The following is a 24,543-nucleotide window of genomic DNA, read 5'->3' as shown; positions in this document are numbered from 1 at the left end:
AATCTCCTCAAGGGTAAACCCAAAGGACTGGAGTGGACCAAAGAAGCAGCCGCAGCCTTCCGCCTTCTTAAGAAGGAGTTCACAAGGGCCCCACTCCTGACTCATCCTGACCCAAATCTTCCTTTCGTGGTGGAAGTGGACGCATCCACCACCGGCGTCGGGGCAGTATTATCTCAACATCATGATACACCGCCCCGACTGCATCCCTGTGCCTATTTCTCTCGGAAGTTGAGCCCGGCGGAGCAGAATTACAGCATAGGAGACAGGGAGCTTCTAGCAATCAAGCTAGCCTTGGAGGAGTGGCGTCACTGGTTGGAGGGAGCCAAACATCCGTTCCAGGTGATCACAGATCACAAAAACCTCCAATACATCAAAGAGGCCAAGAGACTATGTCCACGTCAAGCCAGATGGTCACTTTTCTTCTCACGTTTTGATTTCTCCATTTCCTATCGTCCAGGACCCAAGAATCTAAGAGCAGACGCTCTCTCTCGTTTACACGAGCATCACGATCATGAAGAACTCCCAACGAAGATTCTTCCCGAACACATCTCCATTTGTCCGATCACCTGGAACGCTCCTCCAGTCGTTGCCACTCCGGAAGCCCCTGCTCCGCCGGGATGCCCTCCTCATCGGCAGTTCATACCACCTGAACACCGGGTAGATCTGATCCACTCCTTACATACCTCGCTAGGCACTGGACATCCAGGGATCAACAATACTCTCTCGCTAGTATCCCAACGATTCTGGTGGCCAAACATGGCAAGGGATGTGAGGCAATATGTTCAGGGCTGTAAGGACTGTGCCCAATCCAAGAGCCCACGTCATCTACCCGCTGGAAAGCTCCATCCCTTGCCGATTCCGAACCGTCCCTGGTCACACCTAGGAGTGGACTTTATCACTGACCTCCCTTCGTCAGAAGGTAATACCTGTATTCTAGTCATAGTAGATAGATTCTCAAAGTTTGTCAAACTAATCCCTCTGAAAGGTCTTCCCACAGCCTTTGAAACTGCCGACAATATCTTTAATCAAGTCTTCAGGTCATTTGGTATTCCAGAAGATATTGTGTCGGACAGAGGTCCACAGTTCATCTCACGTCTATGGAAAGCCTTCTTCAAGCTCCTAGGTGTGGCCGTCAGCCTCTCTTCTGGATATCATCCCCAAACCAACGGGCAGACAGAGAGGAAGATTCAGGAGGTGGGACGGTTCCTGAGGACCTTCTGCAGTGGTCACCAGAACTCCTGGAGCCAGTATTTGGGCTGGGCAGAATATGCCCAAAATTCACTGCGGCAACCCTCCACCGGACTCACGCCATTCCAGTGCGTCCTGGGCTTCCAACCACCGCTCTTTCCCTGGGATGGCGAACCATCTGATGTCCCCGCAGTGGATCACTGGTTCCGGGAGAGCGAGAGAGTCTGGGACGAGGCTCATCAACATCTGCAGAGGGCAGTCCGTCGAAGCAAGGTAACCGCCGATAGGAGAAGGTCTGAAGAACCCAGATACACACCCGGACAAAAGGTGTGGCTATCCACCCGGGACATACGCATGCGACTGCCCTCTCGCAAGTTAAGTCCCCGATTTGTTGGTCCCTTCACCATCGTGGAACAGGTTAACCCCGTCACCTACAAACTACAATTACCCTCTCACTACCGTATTCACCCTACATTCCACGTATCACTCCTGAAACCCTATCACGATCCTGTTCTTCCCTCCACAGAGCCTGACCACGAAGAGGAACCCCCTCCTCCACTGCTCCTAGAAGAAGGAGCCGTCTACGCAGTGAAGGAGATCTTGCGTTCCCGACGTCGTGGTGGCCAGTTGGAGTACCTGGTGGACTGGGAAGGGTACGGCCCCGAAGAAAGGACATGGGTTCCCAGAGCTGATATTCTCGATCCTAGTCTCATGGTGGAGTTTCATGAGAGCCACCCTGAGTTCCCAGCGCCTAGAGGCAGAGGGAGACCACCACGGCGTCGGAGGTGTCGGCCCTCAGGAGCGGGCCCTGGGGAGGGGGGTACTGTCATGGATTGGTCAGGCTCTCACGACCCCCACTCACGAAGATCACCATCACCTGACTTCTAATGAGCACACAGCTGCATCACATTCACGAGCACCAGATAAAAGCACAGCACTCCAGTCGCTCATTGTCCGGGCTCGTCTCGACGAAAGCGGACAACTGAGCGACCACTCAGCGTAGTCATCCTCAGCTAAAACAAACGATTTACTTACCTGTTCTCTTTGTATTCCTCCTAGTCTTCCTGGTCCTCCCGAATCGTCCTGTCTTCCAGTCCTTCCAAGTCTGTGTCATCCTCTGTCAGCTGTATCTGGTGTGTGCTGTCCATCCTCGTGTATTCCTGTTACCCAGCCACGGAGGAAAAGACCCCAACATCATTCCTGATCCTCCTGGCTATCCTTCATGTGCTCCTTGTTGTCATTTAATAAACACCCTAACGTTTCCTTACCTCTGTCTCCTGTCCGCTTCATAACATCATGTTCTGGTAGAAAATTACAAGTACATACAGCATTTAAAACAGTTAATTAATCAATCATTAATCAATGAATATAGTCAATACAGTTTATTAAACAAGACAATCCATTAATATATATATATATTCTCTCTTTCTGTATACACTACTCAAAAGTTTGGGGTCATATTTTATTAACTTTTTGAGATTTGTTTTTTTACTCATCATGAGCACATTTATAGTATATGATACAACAATTATAGTAGTGTTTTATTGTATGTATGCAATATAAGATTTATATTTGAATTGTTTTGATGGTGTGTTTGGTAAAATCTCAGTTATAGTAAAGTTTTGATTACACTGAGAGAGTGATTAGGTATGATTTCATTCACATTTTTATACTTTTCAGTGGGTTTGTCCTCTTTTTCTGCTTTCCTTAATCTCATCTTTCTCTGGATGGTCATTTTCACATAGAGGTGACTAAATGGCATGTGAAAAATCAATATATGGGGGCTAGCGTGGCCGTGTGGGTCTTAGCAATGAGACCAACAGTAAACACAGGCTGCTGTAACAGATGGAGGCGACAGCACTGTGTGAATACTGCCACTCTGTACAGATTACTGCACTAACAGCACTACACCACTCCAGAGCACATGCTGGGATGGACATCTCAAGTGGCCAGCACACACATTTGCACACACATCATGGTTTCTATAAAAAGGTTTGCCATAGGCACGCAATTGGAGAACATAGCAAGTATTGGGGAAATATTATGTATGATTTTTAATAAATCTCTAGTGTGCCCATTATGGGTTGAAGTTTCAGCTTAAGATCCCCACAGATCATTTATTGTAATTTGTCAAAGTTGTCACTGTTTGAGTGTTAGAATAGACACACGGTTTTGGTGAACACGTACAATCACACCGGTGTGATCAGCCCTGGCTGGTCCCTGATGCGTATAATCACACCAGTGTGATTAGAATGTTTAGAGCGCACGTCATCAACTGCTCAAATTAAAATCTGACGGCATGCGCTGAGGCACGGAAAGAGGTGCATAGCGCTTGTTATAAATCACAATTTATCCAGCAACTCGGATCTCTCCTGCTGTTGTTAATAGAAGGGATACAGCTGCGATCGAAAGTTAATGAGAAGTATTTATATTATTTATTAGATTACGCATTAATTGTCTTTTATTAGCATCTACCCCTACCTTAACCCTAAACCCAAACCTCACGGAAACGTTATTTGTGTACAGTGTCACAAAAATTATGCTGTATTGAGTATAGCAGCTGTATTATGCTATATTGAGTATCGCAGCTGTATCCCTATATATGTGTTAAAATAGCAAATATTTTAGAATCTGAGTATCAGAAAATTAAATTTCACAATATAATAAGAACATTAGTCAATATTTACAGAAATGGGCAAAAAGAAACAAAATATGATATATAAATAGATCATTGGGGCTGGTGGGTCAGGTGACAAACTTGACGCGTCGCCATGGGAACTTTACCACACAATGGATTCTAAGTAACGGTAAAAACAAAACAAAAAAAAACAGGGTCAGCTGGAGTATTTAAAACTCATGCATGAACGGATTAAATGCAAATGAGTTGCTGCTTTCCCGAAGATAGCAGAGACTTTGCACACTATTCTGACACTCCAGAAACAACAAAACATGCAAATATCTCAGTGCCAAATTGGCAGAAATTACAGTAGCAGATTAAGTCTTTAAGAAATGTATCACTTGTGCTTATCTATAGTATTTTCTGAGACATTTACTGTCATTAATGCCAAAGAGATTTCCTCCCTAATATTAGATGGCAGTTAATGAAATACAGAAATACCCTGGTACACACTGGCACTGTTCGACGTTCCACTTTTGGCACTAGCTTGTTGTGCAGAAGAAGAAAATTCCCTCATGTTTTTTTTTTTTTTTCATTGTGTATTTATCATGTACGCTTTATTCACTTTTGTTTAACCTCTTCCACTACAGCACTCAAAAGTTTGCCAGTTAAAAACCAAGAAAAGTGAAATGGAACCCACTATCGAATCCTACTGTATTTGTTGAACAATTCCTTTGTGATTGTCTAGTCATGTTTTACACTGCATTTCGTTGCCTTGTACTTGTACATGTGTAATGACAATAAAGTTGAATCTAATCTAATCTAATCTATTAACTGTACTTCAAACTTTTTTGTTTTTGCTTTAAATGATGCTTCTGTGACTGAAATTTTGCACATTAGTTTGAACTGTCCATGATAATCACACACAAAAATTGTATCAGTGTCTTGAAAGTTTCATTAAAATATTAGTACAATTCCCTTGTCTTTACAGAAACATTACAGAAAAAGTGTCACCTTCTCATAACATGCATAATAAAAGTGAGTATATGAATTTCGTTGACATTAAGTATTTTTATGAAAAAACCAAACAAAACACAGTTGTATTCTCTATGAATGTAATATGAGACAATGGTAACGTTAGCCACATTAGCTAGAGCTAAATTTGATTGATTCGTTTTTTCACATTCTTGCAAAAATAGGCTTTCTCAAACAAAGTTTACAGTTACTTAATTGTCCTTTCACATTTTCTGGGTTGGTAGATGCACCAGGGACCCAATTATAGCACAAACACTTTTCATTATATGCCCCCTGATACACATTCAAAAGAAGTGGATTATTTGAAAAAAGGTGAAAAATCTTTGAATGTTTACAGTTAAAGTCAGAATTATTAGCCCCCCTGAATTATTAGCTCTCCTGTTTATTTTTTCTCCCAATTTCTGTGTAACGGAAAGAAGATTTTTTCCACACATTTCTATTTATAATAGTTTTAATAACTTATTTCTAATAACGGATTTATTTTATCTTTGCCATGATGACAGTAAATAATATTTGACTAGATATTTTTCAGGACACTTCTATACAGCTTAAAGTGACATTTAAAGGCTTAACTAGGTTAATTAGGTTAACTAGGCAGGTTAGGGTAATTAGGCAAGTTATTGTATAATGATGGTTTGTTCTGTAGACTATCAAAAAAAGAGCTTAAAAAGGCTAAAAATTTTGACCTTAAAATGGTTCATAAAAATTAAAAACTGCTTTTATTCTAGCCGAAATAAAACCAATAAGACTTTCTCCTGAAAAAAAATGATCAGACATTCTGTGAAAATTTCCTTGCACTGTCAAACATCATTTGAGAAATATTTAAAAAAGAAAAAAATTTCAAATGGGGGCTAATAATTCTGACTTCAACTGTATATACAGTGCTCAGAATAATTGAGTACAGCCCATTTTGAAAATGAATATTTTCCTCCATTTCTCAGTGAATATAGGCAATGTATTTTGGTGAATTTCAACAAAACAGATTTATTAAACAGATATATTTATTTAAATAATATTTTAGTCACCAAAGATATTTATTAAAAGATAACACAATTAAATTCAAGCAAAATATTACAAAAATAAATTACAACCTACCAAATTTTAACTAAATTCTTCATTTTTTTTTTTGCTTCTCTCGATTTTTCCTCTCTTTTAAATTTGTATTTAATTTCTTTCTATAACAAATAAATTTGGCTGTACTTGTTTCTGGACCGTTATCGTAAGTTATTTTGTTAGATAAGCTCCAGATTTGGCTTCAGTACTGACTAATTTAATGTATATGCACAAATAGAATATTGTAGCTTCCTATTAAAAATATGAACTTAAAAGAGAGATTTGTCAGGGGTGTACTTACATATGCTGAGCACTGTATGAATTGACAAATGAAATTATATACCACATGACTATTGACATCAGCACTTTCTTTAATTATATATGTGTATACTATTTTACTTTTGTAAGCTATACTGTATACACATTTTCCACTGTGTGCGAGACTGCAAAATTTATGATAATGTTGAGTAAATGCAAGTAATTTAATAATGTTTATCCAAGGAAAGTAGATTACTTGAAAAGATGGAAATGTAGGTCAGGAATACTCCATTGACTGAATGGAAACAGGTCTGCAAGTGACAACTAGAAGAAAGGGGTGAGGTTTATATGAGTGAAATGATTGGACAATAGCACCACATACGTCACCAGTGCTTGTTAATGCATTGGCTTCCCTCAAGAAAGTCTAATTTCAGTAGCAATTAAAATGTGTGAAGAACACCTCGCTCCTTTTTCGTTCTCACGCTTTCTCACTCCTCTCTGTCTTTCACGATTTTCTCTCACTATCTTAAGGTACGATGGCACTTTGACATCAGACACTGTATCATCTCACTCTGCTGTGTGCGTTTGTGGGATGGATTAATGAATGGTTGCTGGGTAGAACAGCAGGCACGAGGCAGGAATGTGTTAATTATGAATGGAGCAACTCTGGAGACTCTCATTGGAGAAACGCTGTTTGCATGCATGTGTACTCTTCTGTGTATGTGTGTGCGTGCGAGTGTGTATGCCGGTATGCATACATGCATGTTTAAGTCGATGTCCTAAGAGCAGCCACGCAGAAAATCTGTGTTAGAGAACACATTACCACAAAATGGCAATGCATAATAGACACCATATAGTGAAAGCATGTTAAAGCTGTCTGCTTGTTCTGTGTATTTCCTGTTTGTGTTTATAGATTTGAAAATCGAATGCTTTTGGTCATCTACTTTTAAAAGCTCACTGTTTTTAACAATACACAGTAGATTAATTGACCCATTCACATGTTATGTTATGAATATTTACGAAATATTTCATGTGTGCGAGTTATTTCAAGTGTGTAGTAAAAATACAGTGCTCAGCATATATGAGTACACCTCTCACAAATCTCTCTTTTAAGTTCATATTTTTTAATAAAGGAAGCTGTACAATATTATATTTGTGCATATACATTAGATTAGTCAGTACTGAAGCCAAATCTGGAGCTTATCTAACAAAATAACTTACGATAACGGTCCAGAAACTAGCACACCCAAATTTATATGTTATAGAAAAATATTAAATACAAATTTAATTTTCAATATATGAGGAAGAATTTAGTTAAAATTTTGCAGTTTGTAATATATTTTTGTAATATTTTGCTTGAATTTAATTGTGTTATCTTTCTATTTCTAAATATGTTTGGTGACTACAATATTAGTTTAATAAATATATCTGTTTAGGAAATCTGTTTTGTTTAAATGCACCAAAATACATGTATTCACTGAGAAATGGATACAAATATTCTTTTTCAAAAGGGGGTGTACTCAATTATGCCGAGCAGTGTATATAAAGGGGACATCAAATGCATGTGCAGATTCATCAGTGGTCATTTATAAAATATTTGACATATTTTTATATAAAGGTTTGTATATTTGACAGTATATTATAGTTTTTCTTATCATTTATAAGTCCTTTATTTGTTCAAATGATACATTTCTGTTCTCATTAGTGGTTAAACATTCATTATGGTTGCAAGATTTCAGTATTGCAAAATTTTCTGATCTGGGTATTTTATTAACAAATCCAAGCAACGAAGCACTTAATAGTGTCTTAATAGTGTTAAATGCTGAAATTTGCTATGAATGTGTTTGACTCTAAGTACAAGGACAAAATGTTTGGCACTGCTGTATCTTTCAGTTAAAGATTTTTTGAAAAAACAGTAGCATGTTGAGAATAATTCACAATATTTTTTCCTTTGGGAAATGTCTTTTTTTTTTCTTTCAGTTGCTCCTGCACATCATTAAATATACATTTTAGACTTGCATTTCTAAAGCTCAGATCTTTAGGGAGACTCTTCAAAGTCTTTGGAGACAAACATCTCTGTTAGTCAGTCTTACTCAATATTTATTCAACAACATTATCACTCCTGTGAATAATGAACATGCAAGCTATTCCGAGCTCGTGTTAAGTGACATGTTGAGTTATGACATTAAATTGAAGTAAATCCTGACTTTTCAGAAGGCTATACATCATACTTTGAGCTGGAACTAGTTTTGAACATTTCAATTCTTTATTTAAACGGCGCCTATGATGAAAATCATCTTTTGTAAGCTGTTTGGATTGTGTGTAGTTATAGTGTCCACAGTCATTTTGGGCTGATATAAAGACAATAAGTCTCTTTCTTTAATTTCCTGATGTTAAAATAGGATCCAAATCCCGTCCATCTTGAGGCCCACTGTAACGTGACGAAGGAGTGTGGTTTTCCCGCCCACCAATTTGAGTGAATTAACATGTATCCGTAGTAACGCATATAATCATCTCAGCACAATTATAAAGGAAGATGCTTCCATCCCGGTTTGTGGACGTTAAATCAGGTTTATTTCGTACATTAACATAACAGATATCCATACAGCAGTGGATATTAACCTGTCACATTTGCCATGCAAAAACAGTGCAAAGGTAAACCCGCGCGCTGTCTGTGTGTGTCTCTGTGTGTGTGCGTACGTGAACTTTGTATTGACATTGTGTGTGACTCATCTTTGCAGAAAGGCAAAGTCTGTCAGTCTTCATGTCTGTCACTGTGCTGTTTATCGGACACAGAAAAGAAACAGAACTTTACAGAAACATTCTGGAGACACAAAAGACTTATCTTAAATCTTGAAGAAGGGCTAAAATAGACGCCCTTTAACCTTTAATAAATTTGTGAGGATTATAAATGCCCAGCTGAATAAAAAAAGCAAAAGCTGGTAATGAATATGAATATGAATATGACCAGCAAAGGACCAGCAAGAACAAGTAAATGACCAGCAAACCAACATCATAACATAGTTTAGCAGCTTGCTTTTTTAAAGAGTGTTTTTGATAGTAATTTATAACTATATAAGAAGAAAAACAGAGATCTTCAATGGAAAACTAATTTCTTATCTATAGAGTCAAAAGATAACTTGGAAAATCATTATGGACACTTGCTGAAAACATGATTAGGAACAGAATCAGGAGATATGAAAGTACAACGGAAGTTTTGGGGGTTGATTTGTTTGGCCATTTATGACCCTGGACCACAAACTAATCTTGTTGCGCAGGTATATTTTTATCAATAGCCAAAAAAAACCATGTATGGGTCAAAATGATTGCTTTGTGTATTATATCCCAAATCATTTGAATATCAAATAAAAATCATGTTCTATAAACCTATTTTATACATTTTCAACTGTAAATAATTTCAAATATGATTTGAGATTATAAATTTGCTTTGCTAAGAGCTTAATTCGGGCAACTTTAAAGAGGATTTGCTTTAAACTCTCAGATTTCAGATTTCAAATGGTTGTAAATATCAGCCAAATATTGTCCTACTCTTATAAACCACACATCAATAGAAACCTTCACTAGTCAGATGATCTATAATTCTCCAATAGCAAAAACTTGACATGTATGGCTTGTTTTGTGCTCCAAGGTCACATTTGTCTTTTTGACTCAGGCCTAGATTAACCCTGTAAGGCCTAGATTATAGTGAACTGCTCTAATCTTGCTGATTCTCCTTCCCTGGCCTGGTCCTGAGAATCTGAGGTCACACAGATCAGGATTTAATGCTGGAATGTAGGTTTTCCCCACACTGATAATACGCAGAAAGTAGTGATGTGTAAATCAGGGGAGGGCAAACTCGGCCCTGGAGGGCCGGTGTCCTGCACAGTTTAGCTTCAACTCTGCTCAAACACACCTGCTTATAGATAATTAGGGATCTTGGAGACACTGATTAGCATGTTCAGGTGTGTTTGATTAGAGTTGAAGCTAAACTACGCAGGACACCGGCCCTCCAGGACCGAGTTTGCCCACCCCTGGTGTAAATCATGATCTGCTAGTGATAGAAGCAAACACGTCTAATGTTCATAGTGTAAATTCTCGTTTAATCACACATTCAGTTTGTTGGTTGCACATTTTCACTTTAAAGGTGGCTAGATTGAATCTAGATTGAATCTAGATTGAAGCTAGATTGTTGCTGAGACTTATTTCAAGATCTTGATGCTTCAAACTAAAGAGGAATATTGAGAAGGGGGCAGAGCTTTAAAAACTATTTATGTTTTATTCTATATTATGAACAATTCTATTCAACAATTCTCTCAAAATCTGTGTTTATTCAAATCTGTTAATTTAAAATTACTCACTATTAAAAAAAGCATCATGACTAAGGATTCCACAAGGCACCTCAGCCAATCATGTAACTGTATTAATGTCATTGATCAGCATTTACAGTTGACAGACCTAGCTGATGCAGCAATCCCTACCCTGCCTTCTCTTTAAAAAAGACATTTTTTTAGAGCAAAATATACATTTAATTCACCATGAACATGTTGTTTAGTGTAAACATATTGAAAATTAGCAAACAGGCTTGATTAAATGTGTGATTAAATGACAAGTTATTTCCTCTCAAAAGCTGTTTATTACATGCAGTAACACCTCTCCTCCATTAACTTCCATTAAAACGAAACCGCCTCTGGTCTCCTTCTTCATGTACTTGCGTTAGCATTGGCATTACACTTTTTTGGCTAATGATTTCAAGCTTGTCAAATATTTGCCTTGGTATTAATATGCAGTTGCTATGGAAGACTTTCATTGAAGATTACCAAAACAAAGTACATAATAATGTGAGCTAGCTAAATAAACATTAGCTGCATCCACACTATACACTATGCACTTATGCACTTACACACTCAACAGCATAGTATCTGTATGTAGTGTCATCCCAAATGGAACACTGATGTTTAATGGAAATTCAGACCGTTTCCCAGATGACATTTGACGGTTGCCTAATTAGTGGAATAAATAGAGAATTTGGTGAATAATCTCACATTCACCATCGGGAGGCGGTATAGTCACTCTCATAGGAACATTTTGCTTTCACAATCCTAAATAAATAAAGTAATCCAACATCAGTGCCCGAAAGCTTCGCCCTATTCGCTACATGAGCAAAGCAACGGCCATTAAGTGCATGAAGTGTCCATCACTCCACACTTCATATTACCGGTTGAATAAGTGCAGGATCCGGGTATTTAAAGTGCACTTATTATTTTCAATGTGTTTTCAATGTGAACGCACTACTTATAAGTAGTCTAATGCCGTAGAATAGTGCAGAAGTATGCGATTTGGGACGCACCTATTGTAACTTTTAATTTCAAATGGACTTTAAACATTTCTTTGTGGTAGTCATATTAAATACATCCGTTTTTTTTTTTCTTTTGCAAATAGTATAAAGCTTGTAATGTCCTAGATTGAAGTTTGAATGTGCTACAGAGTAATGTGAAAGGCTATAGTGCAGTTGCAGCAACACTTACAGACATCTCAGTTCAACAATTCAGTTTGACATGTAAACACTTCAGGAAAGTAATGGCTGTCCAGGCCACCTTCTTTGGAAGAAAACTGACTGCCTCTTATAAATACTGGGGTCAGGATTTTCCAACCTGCGCTTTTTTTCAAACTGCTCCTAAAAATAGCCTAATTTATGCTGTGGTTACTAGTCACACACTTTATGTAGTCTGTTAAATTAAACGACTTTATCTGCTCTTTAAATGGCTTGAATGCTTGTTCGCTCAATAGTTTTTAACACTCTTGTGAATAAAATACTATATATGATAAATATGTTGGACTTTAGATATTGTTTTGGTCATTTAGATGCACTGTAAGTGTTTCTGTTGTGTGATTTCAGTGTTGTTCTGACAGTTTTTCCATCATTTGTGTCTTTGCAGGCGCCACAAGGGACATCGGATCAGCGCTGACCCGCATGTGTATGAGACATCGCAGCATTGAGGCGAAACTACGCCATTTTACTAAGTATGACCACACTCTTCATGTCATATGCTTTATGTGTTATATAGAAACTTCCATACAGCACAAATAAATGATAATTGTATACGCAACACATGCTAGAGCACTACCATATGATTTTTTCTTTTGAAGAGTCTGTTTTTCAGTATTTATTTTACTCTGTCTAGAAAACCTTATTCTGCTTATTTTCAAAACAGTATTTAGTTTAATTTAATTTATTTTTTATTTAATTTTAATTATTGTTTAATTTTATTTTGTAAATATATTTTTATTTTTATTTTATTCAAAATAATAATAATAATAAAAATCATAATAATAATAACATTAATAACAACAATAATAATTGCATAGTCTGCATTTCATTTTATATTTAGATTTTTTATTATATTTGTATGATTTACTTTTTTTGCTGTTTATTAAAAATAACAATTATAGATTATTAAATTTTTTTAGGTTTGCTTTGGCAATGACCAGGGGTCTGTTCTTCATACGTGGATTACTCTGTTAGCTCGATTTGGTCATTGACGATTTGACACGATTTGCCAGGATTATTTAGTTCTATTTAAAACTCATTCGAGAGTTGTTGATACAGCAACAGTTCTGATTGCTCAAACCTGCTTGGGAGCAGGCTCGTTTCATATATACAGGATTAGATCAGGTCAGTTCAAGCAAAGGTAATACTGAAAGTATGTACCGAATTCTGATATTTCCATACAGTAGTAGTTATATACACTTGGGAAAATAGTAAATATCTATTTTTTAACTATATATATATATATATATATATATATATATATATATATATATATATATATATATATATATATATATATATATATATATATATATATATATATATATATATTATAAGTAAAAAAATATATTAATAAAACTTATGCAATCTGCACAATCTGCAAAGACTGCCACCTGGTGGTTCAAAGAAAACGTTTATTGGTATGAAATTTTTAGATTTACAATTTGTGTTTTTAGAGTGCAATTTGTGTATGATAATAGAAATGCACAACATGCGACTTTTTTTTAAAGGAATAATACATTTCTGCAGTCATGAACATGTTTTAACAGTTACTATGTTGCTGATTTGACACCTGTACCAATATCAAAATGCTTTTGTGATGCAAAATTAATTGAAACATCCAGTTATTCTTTACACCGATTAAGAAACCGTCTACTATAATACTACTATGAGTACTATGATACAGAAAATTCGCTCTAACTGTAAAATTAATTATTAAAACTTTAGTCACTTAATAGTAAATATAAATATACGCCAAGCATCTTTAAGAATGATACGATATTCATTCATTCATTTTCTTTTCGGCTTAGTCGCTTTATTAATCTGGGGTAACCACAGTGGAATGAACCGCCAACTTATCCAGCATATGTTTTACGCAGCGGATGCCCTTCCAGCTGCAACCCATCACTGGGAAACAACCATACACTCTCATTCACACACATACACTGCGGACAATTTAGCCTACCCAATTCACCTGTACCGCATGTCTCAGCACTGTGGGGAAAATCGGAGCACACGGAGGAAACCCACGCGAACATGATGGAGAACATGCAAACTCTAACATGCAAAAACATGCTACCCACTGCGCCACCGTGACGCCACATTTATTATCACAGATGATTTAATTATGCAGTAATTAAATCGAACATAACTGCAATAAAAAACAGCTGTTTGTGTAATTCTGAGGGATCTAGGGCTCTGTGTAGTAAACGCTAGTAAATCTGAAAGCATGTGGAAATACCACATTTAGGGTGCTTTTGGTTTTAGTTCTGAACCCCGATATGTCTGCGTTGTCACAGTGACAGCTGTGTGGTTGGTGTATTCTGGAAAATTTTCTTACCTCTTGGTTTTGAGTGGACCTGAAAAATCTCAGTTCGAAGGGGTATCTACGCCTTCCCCTTAGCTCTATGCCTTCAACATAAAAAGAATTGGGACACCCCTACCACTTCACGTGAACGCACAAAACGAGAGGTAGGGGTAAGGGCAAGGGCTAAGGGGTAGAATTGGGATTGGCCCTTCAGGGTTTCAGAACAGTAACATGCACGAGCAGTTATATAGATTATTTGGTATCTAGATTAACTGAACTCAGATTGGTTGTAACTTGCTGTTATGGAACCAGTTTAAGCGTGGACATTCAGTTCGGCTCACTGAAGTCAGGTTTTCGACTTTAATCCCTGCTTTTCTAAACGACTTTTATGAAACAGCCCCCAGGTTGACCAGTTATTTATTTATTTATTTATTTTTTGGTCTAGATTGGTGTATATTAGTTTATTTTTGTTTTAGTTTAGTTTTATTTTGTTCCTTTATTTTATTCTTTTCTTTTTGTGATGACCAGGCTACATTTATTTATTTATTTATTTATTTATTTATTTATTTATTTATTTATTTATTTATTTATTTATAACAAATAGTGGTGAGTTTGTTTATTTTATTTTATTTTGTTTATTTTTGTTTTTGTTTTTTTTTACTCTTATCAGAGTTTTTTTAACTCTTACCTTATCAAACCTTATCATATTGAGTCACACAATCCTTGAATAATAACAAAATTGAATTAAAAAAAATTGTATATACTGTAAATGTTTAAGTTTGCATACCTTTTTTGTTGTTGTGAATAGCAAGATAACAAGCCCAGTTGTTCAGAAATGTGAGCACATTATAATGGCAGACTCGCTCTCAAAGTCAACAGACACTGGCCTGACATGAAAACACAAATGCACACGGTTTTCACACTTCATTAGAGGACATCTGCAGACAATTCCCTCTGACAGCGTAATGAATGGACGCCTCAGACTCTGAGCCACACTGTAAACCAAAGCTTTCATTTCTCATGGTCTGAACCCCCCACAGGGTTTGTGATATTTCCTTGTGAATGTTCATATCCCTCTGTAATTGAATGAGAACCTCTGACTCGGCTATGAATGTCTGAGAACATGATCCTCTCTCCATTTCTGCCAGTGCTTTGATGGAGAGCCTGATCACTCCTCTACAAGACCGTATTGAAGACTGGAAGAAGACAGCCAATCAGCTGGACAAAGACCACGCCAAAGGTGACTAAGCACTTTTTATTCACACTACATCAGCCCTGGTCAGCCATGAGCTCTTCTGCTGTTTTCATTGGCCTAGCACCACACAGAGACCATATGATTGACAAGTAAAGCAACCAATCACAGTTTGTTTTGCTCAGTGTCTTGTGTAAGGGCATAAACTAATAATATATATATATATATATATATAAAAACTTTTGGATGTATTTTAAAGAGACATAAACTACATATACTTTTAAAAACCCAGCATTTAGTGCACAATAGGACTACCAAAATTCTTTAACTGCTAGAATGGCAATAGCTGTCATTTTAACCATTCATTTGTACCAATAAAATTTTGTGTTACGTCATATTTACATTGTATATACAATATATAGATATTTACATACATTTTTTGAGGTTTTAGAATTAATATTTTAATGTCTGTCATCATATTTTCTGAAGTCATTGCCCTAAATATGATCCTTTTTGTGTGTAATATGTAGCCTATAATAGTGTCAGAGTTAGTAGGCCATCAGTAAATGTTTGTAACTCACTTATATAGGGAACTCATCAAGGGTTCATGAGCAGCCGCAGACTGAACTGTGAAGCCAGGGCTCATGCCTGATTCATTTGTGTTGAAATTTATTTTGTCCTTAACAAAAAAAAACGTTTAAAAAGAGCATTTAGTCACCTTAGAATTATATGGTTCTCTCTGCGTTCTAAATGATTTTGAGATATTGAGCTTCAAAGTTTTTGCATTCCGTATAGCAAACAGTATGTGTGTAACAGTTCTCTTTCAGTCATTTTCCACTTGGAATTATATTGTTCTATCTGGCAGATCATTCATTGAAGCATTAATTATCAAGAAATACAATAAAAATATATAAGTTGGTGTTGTAACAATATGTTGATGCTTGAGAAAGTTAAATTTTTGCTTTCTCTAATATTTGTTTCATGTTTTAGGATGAATATTTTTTCTTTTCAAATTATGCATACAAGGCTGTGCTAAATATTTTTTTTCCAGTGCAGCTTTTAATTTGATCTGATTAATATGTTAATATAGTTTATGCTTTATATGAATTATTGAATTATATTTATTGAATGATATGCCCCATAAAATAAAAAAGTATTTGCCCTTCAAGGCTTAATATTAAGTTTAAAGACTTTAAAAGAAACAGATGAGGACCAAATGAGTTTAATAAACACTGAAAAGTGTTTCACTGACTTTATGTAAACAAATAAATATATTTCACATTTAATATATATATATATATATATATATATATATATATATATATATATATATATATATATATATATATATATATATATATATTTAAATATTCATCTTTTCAACAATGTAAAATGTAACATTTCATATCAATGTCGGCGACGCAGTGGCACAGTGGGTAGCACGATCACCTCACAGCAAGAAGGTCGCTGGTTCAAGCCTTGGCTGGGTCAGTTGGCATTACTATGTGGAGTTTGCATGTTCTCCCCATGTTCACGTGGGTTTCGTCCGGGTGCTCCAGTTTCCCCGACAAGTCCAAAGACATGCGCCATAGGTGAATTGGATAAGCTAAAATTGGCTGTAGTGTATGTGTGTGATTGAGTATGTATGGGTGTTTCCCAGTGATGGGTTGCAGCTGTAAGGGCATGCGCTGCGTAAAACATATGCTGGATAAGTTGGCGGTTCATTCCGTCACAGTTAGATTGCTTTTTGACACAAAGTAGACTGCTTTCTTTTTCCCATATGATGGGGTTTGCCATTATGATACAGTAGCTTTGTTTCCAGACATTCCTTCACAATTCATCCAATCATGACTTTGAATCTTCTGAATCTTCTGTTTCTAGTTTTGTGTGACATTTCCGGACATCATTAAGAACCTTCCCACATTTTTTTTCTACAGAGTACAAACGCTCTCGCCATGAAATCAAGAAGAAATCTTCAGACACAATGAAATTACAGAAGAAAGCCAGGAAAGGTAACAAACCTTCTTCTCTTCACTGCTTTATTGGAGTAACCACAAATATGGATGGTTTAGATATTTTAAATGAAATATTGCTATAGTAGCACCGAATACACACAACATCTATCACATGGGTTTTCAATCTGTAAGATGTCATGGAGCCCCAAACATGACCCTGCTCATGTGGTGCTCTGCTTTCTAAAAATGTATAACCCTGTGAAAATGTTGTAAAAGTTCTTAACAGTATTTACCTTTTAATTTTACATTTAAATCTTTTGTTTTAATTTTTTTTTTAATTAATAATTTGTTAATATGTGTATATAATACATATTTTCCTAGTATTTTTTAGTATTTTCATCATTTTTAAAAACTATTATTCTTAAAACACTCCTTTGCTCCCTGGACATCAGTCTGAAAATACTAAAGGAATAGTAGGAAAATACCTGTACCAGAATATGAGCGAATGTCTGTCAACATGATGGATCAGTATTACATAACACTGCACTATTACAGAGCACAAATGTGTTTGGAATACGTGAAGGGCATTTCCTAAAGGTCAAAGCTGGAGGTATGGAACAATGTTTAAGAACAATCTGCTGTTGTTCTGCCATCAGTGTCAAATGTGTTTTTAGTGACTCTAATATTTGAGAATGACAGCTGAATCTCAGAAGTGACGTTAAAGACTGCACAGAGCATGTCCAATGTGCTTGGTGAAATCACTGATCCCTTCCTTTCGGCAAACAATCCTTTGCAATGTAAGCAACCCCCTCTGCTGGCTGACATGTGGAAGCGCAACTCTCACCTCATTTGCTAAGCAGTTTGTGTTCATATCCCAGCAGCCAATAATTTCTGCTTTTGAAGATAGGATGACAATCCTCTGTGTTACTAGGAAGACTCTGGTGTTAAAGGAAAAGCTCCCTTTTTATTTTCATACAAGTCAAGCATCTCGCTCAAGGCTACCTATTTGATTTTGGTTTGAGCTCTTTCTACCGTATGTTTTTGGCTTTTTTATTTTCAATTTGCTGTGGTGGTTTGGCCTTTCTTAAAAAATCTGGCCGTGAAATGAGCTGAATTGCTTCCTAATACTAACCCTAACACAGTGCTCTCCCTCCTCTCTTTCTCTCTATCTCTCTCTCTCTCTGTCCTTTACTCTCTCCTGGATTCCCCTTGTGTTGTTCTCTCTCTTTTTCTTCTATTCTCCCCCTATAGAACTACTGGGTAAGTATGTTTTTCAACACAAAGATTAGATTCTTCTCTCTTGTCTCTCTGTATGGCCCTTTAAGGTGAGACACTGCAGGCAGAAACACTATATTTACTAATATTTAATGATTAAAAATGTAGCTGAAATAAAAAAAAAAACACACTGAATATGCCTGAACAAGACTTTTGAGTATCCGGTCTTGTAGGCTAAAATATTTACTTTACAATGATGTGAAAACTATTCTGTTCTCTCATTCAAAGAAAACATTACAATGATTTACATTTTGTAAAGTCTGTGTCTGGGTCAGAATACTGTATAGTGTGGGAGGGAATAATTCACACCTGGAGAGACAAAAGACACTCCCCCACTGACTAATGTTCACCCATCAAGGGCATTGTAAAGCAATGTCCAGCTGCAAAAGCTAGCCCAACCTAAATGTTTGTTGTATTACTTGTTGTAAGTGTTGTATTATGTACTAATTGTAATGCCTGTAGCCCACAACAAAGGTGGAAAGTCATTGCGTATCATATTTAACAAACCGTTTACTACGAATTTAATATAATTTTGCTCACATGGACAATTGAATATTAATCAGAAGATGTCATTACGCTGCTGTGCCGTCAGCCAATCGTTGCTTTGCTGATCATGATTTTGAGGATCAATAGATCTGTTTACAACACACACAGCGATCTCATATCAGTTCATCCAGACATTTCAATCTGATTCATTAACTTGTTTGAAGAATTTAGGCGAGATATGAAGAATAGACTCCAGGTCTGCTCAACAACCCTTTGTATACACAAAACATTACATGCCTTATCTATATTTGTACTCACGTATATTTACAAATATTTATTCATGCATAAAATAAATGTGAAAGTGAAAATTAGGTTTTTTTTTAATTATGGATCGATTAAATAAGATTAATCCCCTGTGTAAAAAAGTTTTAGTATGTCAAAAAAAAAAAAACTAATTGAACCTCACTTCACCCAACTTTCAGATTTTTCATTTGAATTATCTACAATGAGTATAATTTCTCTGATTGTGTACATTTTATTTTACAAAAAAGGGATTTAGTTTTTCTAAATTTAAAAAGATTCACTTTCAGATTTTTGTACTTAAAATATCTACAAACTAGCTCATATTTCAAGATTACTCATGTACTTTTTGATGTAATCTATTGGTAAACACTGACATGTTCAGACAGTGGCTGGCCAAAAGGTTAAATAAGACCTAATTTGCATATTTTAACATTATGTTTTAGAAAACATAATACAAATAAATAATGACTTGTATGCAATTTTTTATGTAAAAGTATGGCTATTGTTTAGTTTTTAATAAGTTACCTGCTGTACCTCAATAAACTCTCCACTGGAAGGGTTTCAGGGCAAGCACAATGGAGACAACTCGAGCCACTTTTGAACTTTCATTGCGTACACATACACAATGTTCATCCACACACTAGGCAGCCTGAGTAACATTACACTAGTCTATCAAAACTTCGACATTCATTCATTCATTTATTAATTTTCTTTTCGGCTTAGTCCCTTTATTAATCGGGGGTCGCCACAGCGGAATGAACCACCAACTTATCCAGGATTTGTTTTACGCAGCGGATGCCCTTCCAGCTGCAACCCATCTCTGGAAAACATCCATGCACACTCATTCACACTCATACACTACGGACAATTTAGCTTACCCAATTTACCTATACCACATGTCTTTGGACTGTGGGGGAAACCGGAGCACCCGGAGAAAACCCACGCGAACGCAGGGAGAACATGCAAACTCCACACAGAAACGCCAACTGACCCAGCCAAGACTTGAACCAGCGACCTTCTTGCTGTGAGGCGACAGCACTACCTACTGCGCCACAGCATCGCCAACTTCGACATTCTTCCTCGTTTAATTAAACAGTTGCTGGGTTATAAACCGGCAAGCGCACCAGCCCCGAACATTACGCCCCATTCACACAGGGTGTCAGCTTCAACGCTTCCCATTCACTTTGAATGGGTGATGTCAGGCGTTGCCGAACTGCATTGTGGATCCATCTGCGCCGCATCAGAGGCGTTGGTCGCTGCAGAAGTTGGGACTTTCTCAACGTTTCAAGCGCCGATGGAAGTTTCAGCCAATCATTTCGCTGTATGCAAATACACCAGCTCAGCCTATTGCTGACAAATTTCATTGGCTGACGCTGCTATGACGTCTTCAGACACGCCCTCTGTCAAGCGTTGACGCTGAAGGCCCTTGTGAATGGGGCATAACAGACTGAGAGAAAAGAAAAAACATACAGGAACACAATCTATTGTCTGGAACCGGTAATACACATGCGTAATCTAGTAGAATTATGGCGTATATGAAATACAACATAAATGTGCATACATTTAAAATAACATGGTAACATGGTATACATGGCTTGTGTATTTTTCAAATACCCTGGAACATAATAACATCTAAAACATATATATATATATATATATATATATATATATATATATATATATATATATATATATATATATATATATATATATATATATATATATTTATACATATGCAAACAATAGTGACACATACTGTAAAGTCCTACAGTGATAAATATCAAAATATGAGTTCTTTTTTTACCCTATACCTGCAGTGTCTTGCCCTAACCTGGCCTTGAGTCCGTAAGAACATATCTGCAGACAGTTCTGCGTCCATCGGATTTAACCCCACATCACATTTTGACTTCACAGCTCACAACGAGTGATTTACGATCACTGCCTTTCAGTTTCCTCTCATTGCAACAGCTGAGGGTTTTTTTGCTTTTGTGCATGAATCTGCTGATGCCGTCCCAGCATGCATGCTGCTTGTGCTCCCGGAAGCGGTTCTGCTGCAGATAGTTGACTTTGCTTCCTCAGCAAAGGTCACAACATCTCTAACAAACTAGTGTGCATGAGTTAACCTTTTACCTTCCTCTGGGAGGCTCCATGTGTTTCATTAAGAGTAGAAGATGTTCGAGCGCAGAGTTCAAAAGCGTTTGTCTCCATCTGTTGTGTAGCCGCTAGTTGGAGTGTACAGTAGTTTGTTTCGTTCAGTGTTAACATTAGTGCTGTCAAACGATTAGTCGTTAATAATCGCATTCGAGATAAAAGTTTGTATTCACCTAATATGTAGGTGTGTGTGTGTGCTTTGTATGTTTATTTTGTATAAATGAAGACTCATACAACAATATAGTAACATATAAACAAATGAATTTTGAACTCAGAATTATTAACCCCCCTTTGAATGTTTTTTCTTTTTTAAATATTTCCCAAATGATGTTTAACAGAGCAAGGAAATTTTCACAGTATGTCTGATAATATTTATTCTTCTGGAGAAAGTCTTATTTGTTTTATTTCAGCTAGAATAAAAGCCAAAAGGTCAAAATTATTAGCCTCTTTAAGCTATATTTGTTTTCGATAGTCTACAGAACAAACCACCGTAATCGTTCGTAACTTGCCTATATACCCTAACCTGCCTAGTTAACCTAATTAACCTAGTTAAGCCTTAAATGTCACTTTAAGCTGTATAGAAGTGTCTTAAAAAATATCTAGTCAAATATTATTTACTGTCATCATGACAAAGATAAAATAAATCAGTTATTAGAAATGAGTTATTAAAACTATTATGTTCAGAAATGTGCTAAAAAATCTTCTTTCCGTTAAACAGAAATTGGGGAAAAATAAACAGGGGGCTAATAATTCTGACTTCAACTGTATATAAATAATTTTTTATATATAATAGGCTTCTGCCTGTATTTTTCTTGCTGCTATTTATTAGTAATGGCTGCTTTCGAAGCATTGCTACATGAAGCTTTGAAACATTCACAAATCTTTTGTTTTGAATCAGTTGTTCGGAGCCCTTATCAAATTGGCAAGATCACGTGATCATAACTGTTTCGATGATTTTCCACTTGGGGGTGACCTGTGTAATAGCATAAAATCCACATGAAGCATGTGGGTTCACTCAGATCGCCCCCCAAATGGCGAATCACTGAACATTTATTATAGTTTTTACCTGATCTAGGGTCAGTTTTAAGAGTTTGTAGACATTTTATTGAGACATTTGTAAAATAAAAAGAAATAGTAATAGTTAATAATAGTTAATACTCTCCTCTGGGTCTGTTTAGCAGAGCCCACCATGGAACAAACAAAATATAAGCCTAGAAAGTTTATGAAAGAACACAAATTATGCATACACTTAATATTTTATGATATTAGATGATAATATAAGTGCATTTATAGATTATATGTTTGAAAATGTCAGTTCTAATGCATGTTTTGCCTGAGTTTTTGTTGGATTGACACTGTTTTAACCTAGCTTTGCTGTTTCAAACACGTTTTTAGCAAAACAACAGGTTTAATTGTTTCAAATCTTCGAAAAGCTTTGTTTTTCCAATCACTATGATTAATTGTTAAACTTTGTATGAAGATATTGACCTATGCTGCAAATAAAATTACTTTAATAGGTTTAATAACCAAAAAATAATTAGTGTAGTGCCTTATTACACACACAGTGCTCTGCATAATTGAGTACACCCCATTTTGAAAATGAATATTTTTCTCCATTTCTCAGTGAATATAAATAATGTATTTTGGTGCATTAAAACAAAACAGATTAATTAAACAGATATATTTATTAAAATAATATTTTAGTCACCAAAGATATTTACAAACTGAAAGATAAAACAATTAAATTCAAGCAAAATATTGCAAAAAATAAATTACAACCTATAAAATCTCTACAAAAATTTTTTTTATTATTATTTTGCTTCTCTTGATTTTTCCTCTTTTATAAAAAATTGTATTTATATTTTTCTATAAGATATAAATTTGCATCTACTGGCTTCTGGAGCGTTATCATAAGTTATTTTGTTAGATAAGCTCCAGATTTGGCTTCAGTACTGACTAATCTAATGTATATACACAAATATAATATTGTACAGCTTCCTATTAAAAATAGGAACTTAAAAGAGAGATTTGTCAGGGGTGTACTCATATATGCTGAACACTGCACATGTTCAGAGAAAATAAAGATTTTAAACAGAAACTGTTGCAAAAGGATGACAAAGTACTATGTATAACACTTCAAAATGAAGTTTCATTAATTTATTTTAGTTAATGTGTTCAAACTAACAATCAGAAATAGCCATGGTCATATGTTAAAGTTCGTTAAAAATACAACTGCTTTTTATTAGTCATTAACTCTATTTAATAAACAATCACAATTAAAAAAGTATGTTGAAGTGCTTACAGTATCAATATTTTGCATGTTCATTATCATGTTATATTGAATTATTGAATATCGCCATATGTCTAATGTATAGTTTGTATTATATCTAAATATTTTAATTTAAATAAATATCTTTTCAAATATATGGATGCATTTGTGTATTTATATGCACATAATGCATTCACACAGTACTTACAAACATATTATGTAAACACAAACTTTTATTTTGGATATGGTTAATCATAAATAATCATTTGGCAGCACTAGACCATATTATATTTGTTTTGTTGGAGGACGGAAACGAGAATGACTTTCTAATGTTGCATATTCTCTTTTTTTGTCTCCTTTCATTCTTTTTCTGATTGTCTTTCTTATTCCTCTCTGACCATTTCTGTTTCTGTTCATTCTCCACCTTGTTTTCCTCCCCTTGTTTTGTTGTGCTCTCTGTCACCCCCTTTAGGCCGGGGCGATCTTCAGCCTCAGCTGGACAGCGCGATGCAGGACGTGAATGACATGTATCTGCTGATGGAGGAGACGGAGAAGCAGGCAGTGCGGCGGGCTCTCGTGGAGGAGAGAGGGCGCTTCTGTACCTTCATCAGCTTCCTGCAGCCTGTCGTGGTACAGCACACACTTCATTCATGTCACTTACTGAACTATACAGCTGCTCTGCCAGTAAAGGGACAGGATAATTTACCACTGATTTAATTTATTCTCGGTTCACTTGGTGAAATTAAAAAAGCTTTGCATGCAGTGTTGCCAACTATTTCCTATGAAAAGTAGCTAAAGCCTGCCCGAAAAGTAAGCTAAATGTTGCCACATAACTGTCATGCGCTAATTTGCATATATATGACGTCATCACGTAGTATCTGACAAGTCATGTCTCTACTCTCTGA

At 36.1% G+C, this 24,543-nt stretch overlaps 1 protein-coding gene across 2 annotated transcripts in view; it reads left to right on the top strand.

Moving 5' to 3' along the window:
• mtss1lb (MTSS I-BAR domain containing 2b) overlaps positions 1 to 24,543 on the top strand; it is a 174,227-nt gene that overhangs the window by 117,767 nt on the left and 31,917 nt on the right. For both annotated transcript variants that reach the window (XM_056462010.1, XM_056462009.1), the window contains exons 4-7: positions 12,088 to 12,172; positions 15,156 to 15,247; positions 17,137 to 17,211; positions 24,111 to 24,268. In XM_056462010.1, coding sequence (XP_056317985.1) covers positions 12,088 to 12,172; positions 15,156 to 15,247; positions 17,137 to 17,211; positions 24,111 to 24,268 — 410 coding nt within the window. The remainder of the gene's footprint in view (positions 1 to 12,087; positions 12,173 to 15,155; positions 15,248 to 17,136; positions 17,212 to 24,110; positions 24,269 to 24,543) is intronic.

Source organism: Danio aesculapii, chromosome 7, assembly GCF_903798145.1.
Source record: "Danio aesculapii chromosome 7, fDanAes4.1, whole genome shotgun sequence".
Classification (NCBI taxonomy): Eukaryota; Metazoa; Chordata; class Actinopteri; order Cypriniformes; family Danionidae; genus Danio; species Danio aesculapii.
Note: the sequence above shows the minus strand (reverse complement) of the source record. Positions and strands in the feature narration are given on the sequence as shown.